Raw genomic sequence first — 9,823 nt, forward strand, 5'->3', positions numbered from 1 at the left:
AAAATGACAATACTATCTAGCAGAGATTATAGAGATTGGTAATTTTTTAATTAAGTCCATGAATTATCTTTCATTTTTAAATATTTTTTAACTTTTTTTTTAATTGATCTCTAAACTTATATTTATTTTTTAAATTAGATTCTTGTTGGACATAATGAAAAAATAAACACAAATTCAAGAATCTAATTAAAATAAAAAAAAATAGAAATTTAATTAAAAATTTGGTAAAAAAGTTTTGGAGTAATTAAATATATTTTTATTTACCTAATTAATATTTTAAAATTATAGTCGGTACCATTAAACTTTTCCTTTTCTGGTCTTTCCAAATCCAATAGAAATAAACGGATTCTCTTCATTTTTTTCATTATCAAATTTTTTTGAGAAAATAAATGTTAGTCCCTATAAAGTATGTCACCTTTATTTAATTTAATTTTTCAAAAACTTATAAAAGTAAAAGAAGTGGAGGAAATGAAAAAAGAAAAGAAAAGAAAAGAAAACCCTTCCGACAGACTCTTTACTCTCGTTCACAGCATAAAAACAGCACCGCTTTACAAATGACACCACTATTATTGTGAGATAACGGCCATTATTCTTCTTCCGACCATCCCCAAGAATGCTTTTCTCACCCTTCCTCACTCTCACTTTCTTCCTCCTCTTCTCTTCTTCCGTTGCTGCGATTTACTCAGCGGCAACATGTTCTAACATAGTGCCGCTGAGATACCGCAGCGACAGAATCTCCATAACGGACTTCGGTGGTGTCGGCGACGGCCGCACGCTGAACACGAAAGCGTTCAGAGCGGCCGTGTACCGCATTCAGCACCTGAGAAGGCGCGGCGGCACGGTGCTTTACGTGCCTCCGGGGGTTTACTTAACGGAGAGCTTCAACCTCACTAGCCACATGACGCTTTATCTGGCTGCTGGTGCTGTTATCAAAGCCACGCAGGTATTGTTATCTCTCATTCACCGTTCGTCACCGTTTTCTTATTATTACTCTTTTTTTAATTATTTTTTGTTAAAAAAGCAGTTCTGGTTAAAAATTTATTAAATATGCGATTTGTTGTTTGAAAGATGATGGGTTTTGGTTGCTTAAAAATTTGGGTTTATGTGAATTGAGTTTTTAAGATTATGGATTTTTTTTTATGTGATAAGATTATGGATTTGCTAATGTTTTGTTTCCTTTTTGTTTAAATTATTAATCCGCTGCATCTTTGTCTTGGTTAACAACAAAAATTATTGAATCATTAAGGAAAGTGTAAATTTATTAATATTTTTAAAGATTGATTTAAATAAACAATTCTTTTAGAAATTAAAATAATACAGACACAATAAGTCAATAAGTATGTTTGGTTAAAATTTAATTATAACAAATAATATCTTTAATGTTTTAATTGTTGAATTTAATTGTTATGCCTTGTAAAAAAATTGTATAGTGTGAAGTATAAATGATTATTGGGATGATTTTTATGATAATTATTATAATAGATAATGAACTTCATTACACTATTAGTATTTAAATTGTAAGAAATTATTGTGAAAGAGAAAGTATTTATCCTAGACATAAGAGTTTAAAAAAAATTATGAAGAATTTTATGCATTCCAATAAAAAAAAATTAGTTTCTTAATCAATGTTATACTTGTTAGAATTTGATAAATTTTATGCATATGTATTTTTTTTTTCATTTGAATTGATTTTCTTTTTTATTTTGGATGCATTTGTTTCTGGACGAGGATGACGTAAACCTCAACAAAACACCATTTGAATCCTTTGAAAATAATTCTCATTTACGATTTATTTCTTTATTTCTATTGTATTAAATTGAGTACCTGCAATAATTTAAACTCTTTCTACAATCTGGGTTGTTATCCCAGATTGTAATTTTTTTTTTTTTTGAAAGGTATTCTAATTTGTTATTCAGCTATCATTTGTCCCTTTTCCTTTGCTGTCAACCATCACACCTAGAAAGATACCTAATTGGCAATTACGGACAGGATGAGATAAAAAGAAGGAAGTAATATAATATTCTAATAAACTAATATTTTTTAATATAAAAAATCAATTTAACCATAAAATTGTATAAATAATTTAAATATACTTAAATAAAACACTAAATTGCAAATTAGGTTCCAGTATATTAAAATAAAACTCTTAATATTATTATTATTTTGTGTATGAAATCTTAATTTATTATTTTATTGAGATCAATTGTGTCGGTGTACAACTTTTTGTTTGAAAGCAGACGAATACGTGTATATACTATTGAAATATTGAAGAGAATATATTACCATTTATTAATATAAATTGTCTGAACAATTTGTGATATATAATCTAATTTTTCTAGATCAACAGTGGAGTCTGTAGAGCCCACGTGACACTACTAAAATCAAAGTGATAATGACTATATAGTTCCTGCAATGCAAAATGCCAGCAAATGCCAGCAAATGCCAGCATATTTTCTGAAAATTCAAGAGGCCCCAAAAATTGAATGGTAGAATCTAGGGTCAATATTCAGTTCTTGTGAATGATGAGAGGACTGAAAGAAGGAACCTCTGTATGATAAAAGGGTCTGATATATGTCATGAATTGGCTCATTTGGTATTTGTTTATTTTATCTTGTCTGAATTATGTATGGTTGGTAATATAGAGTAAAGACTAAATAGATAATGGGTTGTCTAAGACAAAGAATTCACATGAATTATTGTGGGCCTCAAGCTGAATGGGATGAAAAGTATAGGTGGGTCTCTTGTCTGCATAGCTACATGTGCATGATATTTAAAGCATTGACAATGGCTTTGTTGTACAGCTGGTTTGCTGGCCAATAGCCGTTACTGTTGTGTTGTCTGCTTTGGTAATTAAAAGTGGAGTGGGATACTGGTTCTGCTGGTTAAAATAACAAAATCTGAATGAGGGGTATCAAATAAATTGATGTAAAACTAATTCTGAGTACTACTATTTATATGTGCTTGGGTCCATAGCAATTTTAAATGAAAAGCACCATGCTATCAGAGATCTGATAATGATACTTATTTTGTGGATACTCATAGTTTGCTATAGATTATAGTTATATTCTTAGAGCCCCCATTTATTGTTTATTGAATCAAGTCTTGCTAGGAAGGTTTTGTTATCTGGCCCTTTATTCCGCTGGAGCTGTAGCAGAATACAAACTGCATATTTATGTCTTGTTTATGTTTTAAACTTGATTGGAGGGAATATGTGCTGTTAACATTATTAAGAAGTGGTATGGTGATACTGTAATTGTTAGGAGTTAGGGGAGAGGGAAGAGAAAAAATAACAGTTAAGAGTGATTAGTTAAGTAAATAGGGGAATCAAAGAGAGAGGCTTAATTCAGTCTTGGATCATTTGAGAATTGAGCATTTGCTCTTTGTGAAGGGTTCTAAGCATACTAAAAGTACCTGACTGATGGTATCAGTTCCAAAGCTTTGTGACTGTTTCAACATTCACTTTTAGATGCATGGTGTAAACCTATATGATAGGACTATGACTATCAAACTCATTTGGCGTGTGTGTAAAGTAATAATTTCATATGTTTTGCTGCTACAATATGATTTGAAGTGAATGCTCAGAGTCCAGGGGAAATCAAAGCACCTCTATTGTTCCTTCTAACACATTTTAATTGTTTTAATGGAAGAAAAGGAAGCATAAGAGGAAGCTTGAGTGATCTCTCTTTTTTTCTTTCCTACCACACTTTTTGATGTTATTTCTTTCTTCATTTTTAGGAGTTGGGGAATTGGCCTTTAATTGTGCCCTTACCATCGTATGGAAGAGGAAGGGAGCTCCCTGGAGGAAGGTATATGAGTTTTATCCATGGAGATGGACTTAGTGATGTAGTAATTACAGGTGGGTATCAAATGTTAAATAGTTTCTGAAAAATTAAATTACTTTTTTGATTTCTTGGTTTGTAGCAGACCACTGTGTATCTAAAAATAAATAGTATTACAAATTACTAAAGTATATAAGAATGAAATGTAAAATAATGAGTGGAAAAAAAAAAAGAAAGGAAAATGTCATGGTACTGCATAGCCATAATGGATTGGATATATTAGGAACTGAGAGTTTACCCCATATTTTCATAGGTGAGAATGGGACAATTGATGGGCAAGGAGATGTGTGGTGGAACATGTGGAGGCAGAGAACACTTCAATTTACAAGACCAAACCTTGTAGAATTTGTGAATTCGCAAGATATTATTATTTCAAATGTGATTTTCAAGAATTCTCCCTTCTGGAATATACACCCAGTTTATTGTAGGTATAATTAAGCAATGCACACTATTTTTTTTATAATATTTTTGTTTTCTTGATTACAACTGGCTTGAAACAAATTAAAAAGGAATTGAATAGGTAGAGATGTTTTCATGAAATATAATTTCAAACTTTCTTCTTTCTTTGCAGCAATGTTGTGGTTCGATATGTCACAATTTTGGCTCCTCGTGACTCTCCTAATACTGATGGAATTGATCCAGGTAAATTCTCTCTAAATAAGCCACATCTTGTGCAAATAGTGAAGTAGTTATAACAAATAGTCAAATCCTATTGCAAAGGACCTCATTAAGTTTCACTTATTTGGTATTGAACTCTTTCCTTTGTAATAGAACTGTATCTCATCTTTTATTGGAGTTAAACTGTTCAAAGGAAGTATTGAAATTACTACTGTTGACTTCACTAGTGCTATCATGCTATGTATGTAGCTCAAGCGCTTACAAGTATCTACATAATTCTGATATACTGTAAGATTTTATGTTGATCTCTTGCTGCATAAATCTAATCAACAGTTCAACACTATCAAGTGTCATGTTATAATGCATGTAGTAAATGAATCTGCCATGAGGTGTTTTAACAAGTAAAATAGGCCTCTGTACTCAATTATCTACATAATTCATTTATGCAGATTCAAGTTCAAATGTCTGCATAGAGGACTCATACATATCTACCGGAGATGATCTTGTGGCTGTAAAGAGTGGGTGGGATGAGTATGGTATTGCGTACGGTCGCCCTAGCTACGGTATCACCATCCGGCGTGTAACAGGGTCATCTCCATTTGCCGGTATTGCAATTGGCAGTGAAACCTCTGGAGGGGTGGAGAATGTGCTAGCAGAACACATCAACCTCTTCAACATGGGAGTTGGTATCCACATCAAGACCAACAGTGGCAGGGGAGGGCTTATCAAGAACATAACAGTGGCTCATGTGTATGTGGAGAATGCAAGGCAGGGAATAAAAATTGCAGGTGATGTAGGGGGGCACCCAGATGAAAAATTTAACCCGAATGCTCTCCCTGTTGTGAAGGGCATCACAATTAAGAATGTTTGGGGAGTGAAGGTTAACCAGGCAGGTTTGATACATGGATTGAGAAATTCCCCCTTCACTGATGTTTGTCTGTCTGATATCAATTTTCATGGCATGGAAGGACCAAGATCTCCCTCTTGGAAGTGTTCTGATGTGTTTGGATTTGCTCATCAGGTTAGCCCTTGGCCATGTTCTCAGCTGAGCAGCCAAGAGCCTGGATCATGTGCTATTTAGATATTTTCACTCTCTTCAAGTATTGTAGTAATTGAGTGCTTCTTTCATTGATTTCTTATACTTAAAGCCATTGAATCACCACTTTAGAATTGTATGATATCATGTGAAATTAAATTTAGTCAAACATGTTGAGGATCATGTGTCAAACATACATTGTGAGAGCCAATTTATATAAACAATTTAATTAAGTACTTATTTAATAAGTTCTCTTGTCACCCAAGCCCTTTTGTTATAAATTTTATACTTAAATATGTTTTTATCTGTAATATTCGATTATTGTGTTTGTTTTCTAATAAATTATATTTTGCGTTGAGTTCCTAATAGAATAATAAGTTTCTTTTTTATCCTTGGTACTTATCTTTAGTTTCTGATAAATTAATAAATTTTGTATTTGTTCTTAGATAAAAAATTTCATTTATTATTAGTCAGGATTAAAACAAAATTCGTTAATTTATCAGGCATTAAAATAAAATATCAAGGACAAAAAATAAAAATATTATTTTATTAAAAATTTAAAGTAAAACAAAAATTTATTAGAAAACAAACATACAAATTGAATATTTATTAAGAATAAAAAATATATTTAAGCATAAATTTTATCATAAAATTTATAGAAATAAGTTAACTTTCTAATATGCTTCATCAAAAACCTTATTAAAATGAGCAAAAATAGAAAAGCTCATGGAATTACGTAATAAGCTTTGTAAAAGTTCTTTCAAATGTCTTGACTCTTGAGATTCATTTTCAAGCTTGTACAAACAGAAGGAGTGATGATAATCAGGTGGTACAGTAATTAGTAATAGCTCATGGTCTCTTCATTTAAACTAGCGTGCTTGGTTTTCTTCCGTGGCTAGTGGCTAATGGACCAAAGACAAGGGAGTAAGGATTTCACGACTAAGCTTGTTGAATTTCTATTTCGCAGGAGATGGTAGTCTATCTTTCTTTTCTTTATTCCTTTGGAAATATTTACTTTCATTGGTTGGTCTCAGCATGCAAAGTGGAACCAACATTTGAGGAATAACTCAAGTATTGTTAAAGGATATCAAATCATAAAGAAAAATATGATACTATAACGATGGAACCTACCTACAAATATAATACACCTATGGCTACTAAACCCTATAGCCCAAAATCTAGCAAACTTCCTCTCTCTGTTTGCTCTGGACAGAGATAACCACCACTTTCACGTGAATCATTGAAGGCTGTTTGTTGGAAATTGACTTCACATAGTGGATTCATCTTCCTAAGTGGTTTCCTCCTTGGTCTTTACCTTCCACTTTACCATCCATTTAGTATAAGCATCGAAATTGCCTCCCAACTAGATCTGGTGTATTTAAAGGTCATAACAAACTAGGAGGAGACATAGACAAATATTTTTGTATCTGATAAACATTAACATTCATTTACATATTCCTTCACCTTATTCTTCATGTCAATCAATAACTCCCACAATTATAAAAACCAGAATGCTAGCTAGCCCAAAGGAGTTCTGTGAAACTGCCAAAAGGTATGGAATTCAACATGCTTGGAAACTGGAACGACTACTATGCCATGAATTCAACACGCTTAAGGAGTTTTTATATAAATCATCATTTTTATATACAACTCAACCAGTGGCCACTATGCTCTCGAAGGGCATGCATGAAATAGCTCAGTAACTGGTTCTCAAGTAACCCAAGGACTAGTACAGCCAACCCTTCAAATCAATGATTCCTAGTAACAATTTGTTATTTCTACTAACTTCTCATAGTAGAATTTAATTCGAAGATCAAGGGACCCACTTGAACTATGTTATACAACACGTTGCACTTAACAACAGCAGCACATTAGTTTCCAAAACAGCTGAAGTGATGTGTAGTACAATACAAAAACATCCACACAGATTTGTAGCAGGAAAATAAAAATAGATAAATTATGTAAGGAAACGGTGGGTCAAAAGCAAACTGAGGCGATCGGGAGCAAGTTTGGAATATGAACTGGTCAATAAAACAAACAAAAGCTGGGGTGTAGCAATAGAAAGGAATTATAAAATTTGGTTCAATGAGTGAGCTTCCAATCTAGGGCATGGATGAAATCTAACAAAAATGTTCTAATAAATTCCCAAATCTCTTTCATTGTTCTCCAATCGAATCGTTTTAAGTTCAAATCTAAGATATATAATTAGGTTAAATATTTAATTTTTTTTTTCTTATACACATTGACCCCGGAATGGAACCTATCTTAATACTTAAGATATATGATTATATGCTTGTTTGTTTGGTTTTGAAGAATTTGTCATATCTCGAACCTGAGACCTTAAATATGGTATTGTAATAAGCAAACTATCAGCCCAGATTGAAGACAGACTTTGATTATATGTTTAAAGGTACAAAAATCGAACATATGTATCTAAATTCATTAAAATATATGTATCTAAATTGCTTTTTACCATAAAACTTAAATCGATTCTAATATTTTGCCAACAAACCATTCTACCTCAAACAAAGCCAACATGAAGCAAGATATAAACTATTAGGATTTGCAAGTAACGCTTCTCTATACTCATTCATCATCAACCACTACAAGTGTCTATGGCAGTAAAACCATATTATTCTACAGTATAAAATATCCCTAACAACTCATAAATAACATAAAATAAAAACTTAGTAGCAATAGTATAGTAGTAGATCATGGTGCATCAAACCACACATACATCATACATCTCTATATCAGATGCAAACTTAATTACACAAACAGTTACCATTCGTATCTATATATATAACTACTATATATTTATGCATCATCATCATCGTTGATCGTTGCATCATCAAAATCAGAAGAGGTTCATGAACTTGCGAATCTTCTTCGCGAACCAGCTCTCCTCGAGGCGGTGATGTTGGTGGTGGTGGTGGTGGTGGTCATTCTCGCCGCGGTGACGGTGTTCGCGGACGGAATCGAGTCGCTCAACCGTCGCCGGAAGCCGCGTCTCGGCGGCGGACTGAACCCTAACCCAGCGCGGATGAATCCGGCGCGCGGCGGCGGCGTCGCCGAGCAGGATGGCGTCGTTGCCGTAGGGGATCTCGCGGCGGTGGCCGTGGCGGCAACGGCGGTGGGCGGTGCGGAGCGACAGAGGCAACGGACGGCCGGGCTGGAAGTGGCGGTTGATCGGACGGAAGCGGAGGAGCGTCAGCGGAACGGGATCGATGGTGCCGATGGTAAACGAAACGGTTTTAGGTTCGGGATGATGGGATCCAGGTTCGGAGTCAGGTTTGGGTTCGGAGAAGGGGTTCGGAACATCGCGGGCGCGTGTGAGGGTGAGGAGGAAGAGGAAGGAGAGGAGAACGGCAACGGGAGGAGAGACTCTTCTGGCCATGGTTTTGGGGCGTGTTTGGATGTGAATGTGAAAATGAGGAAATAAAGGAAGATAAAACTTAAAAGGGTTGAGTGGAGAAGGAGAAATTTTCTTGGTTTTGTTTTACGTCGTGAGATACACGTTGCACGACTTGACTTTGTTCGAGGTGAGAATCATGACTACTCTTGATTTTCTGTTTTTCGAATGGTTTTTATTGGACTATAAAATAATGAGACGTGAGATAAGTTTTTACACCAAAAAAAAAATTAAAAGGCAAAAGGGTATATATATGATGACTTCTGGTATGGGACCCTTAAGACACTCTAGTTTTTTATCGTATTCGATGTCTGACATGTGGTAGTGTTGATGTCGATGTGTGACACTGACATGACATTCAACATCTATATTATGTTTTATATTTTGAATATTGGAAGTGGTTACCTATTCATATCTTTATCGTGTTCACGGTGTTTGTATCGGTATAGCATGAAGATACAAACATGAGTTTGGAGAAAGGGCTGCACAGTGCAAAAGTTTTTCTACCTTAGATATGGACCATTTAAAATCAATGGTTAAAATAAGTGATGGACTACGGGGAAAGTACTTACACCAATAATGTTAAAATTCTTCTTTTTTTTTTTTCCGTTGTTGTAGGCCCTTATTCCTTTGTAGTTGTAGTCTTCAGTTTCCACCATTCCTGCGGCCCTTTTGTTTCTCAAATTAAACGTCTAATAGCATGCATCTTCTTTATGAAAATAAAGTATAACATTCGGATCTATGAAATCAACACAAAAAATCAACAAAAATACACAAAACAAATCTTCAAGACAAATCGGAATAAAAAAACAAATTACAGAGAACAAAAAGAAAACAAACAATGTTTTCCATCATATATATGCAATTGTTCATACAACATAACTATTACAGAGAACAAAATAATAAAAATAAAAACCA

At 33.9% G+C, this 9,823-nt stretch overlaps 2 protein-coding genes across 2 annotated transcripts; one reads left to right on the forward strand and one right to left on the reverse strand.

The window, feature by feature from the left end:
- Positions 1-456: 456 nt before the first annotated feature.
- On the forward strand, positions 457-5,741 carry LOC100785590 (probable polygalacturonase). The gene is made up of 5 exons (XM_003551901.5): positions 457-943; positions 3,736-3,856; positions 4,093-4,267; positions 4,411-4,481; positions 4,907-5,741. The coding sequence occupies exons 1-5, from the start codon at positions 614-616 to the stop codon at positions 5,536-5,538; spliced, it is 1,329 nt and encodes a 442-aa protein (XP_003551949.1). The 5' UTR covers positions 457-613; the 3' UTR covers positions 5,539-5,741.
- Positions 5,742-8,055: 2,314 nt separating this feature from the next.
- LOC100786117 (uncharacterized) lies at positions 8,056-9,120 on the reverse strand. The gene has a single exon (XM_003551902.5). It carries the CDS (start codon positions 8,888-8,890, stop codon positions 8,351-8,353), a length of 540 nt encoding a protein of 179 aa, XP_003551950.1. The 5' UTR covers positions 8,891-9,120; the 3' UTR covers positions 8,056-8,350.
- Between the last annotated feature and the right edge of the window lie 703 nt (positions 9,121-9,823).

The sequence above is a fragment of the Glycine max genome, chromosome 18 (genome assembly GCF_000004515.6).
Source record: "Glycine max cultivar Williams 82 chromosome 18, Glycine_max_v4.0, whole genome shotgun sequence".
NCBI lineage: Eukaryota > Viridiplantae > Streptophyta > Magnoliopsida > Fabales > Fabaceae > Glycine > Glycine max.

Excerpts from the sequence above, each read along its gene's own strand:
- LOC100786117 (XM_003551902.5), bottom strand. The coding sequence starts at position 8,890 with ATGGCCAGAAGAGTCTCTCCTCCCGTTGCCGTTCTCCTCTCCTTCCTC.
- LOC100785590 (XM_003551901.5), top strand. The coding sequence starts at position 614 with ATGCTTTTCTCACCCTTCCTCACTCTCACTTTCTTCCTCCTCTTCTCT. Across the intron at positions 4,268-4,410 it reads ATACACCCAGTTTATTGTAG|CAATGTTGTGGTTCGATATG; the intron begins GTATAATTAAGC and ends CTTTCTTTGCAG. Across the intron at positions 4,482-4,906 it reads TACTGATGGAATTGATCCAG|ATTCAAGTTCAAATGTCTGC; the intron begins GTAAATTCTCTC and ends TCATTTATGCAG.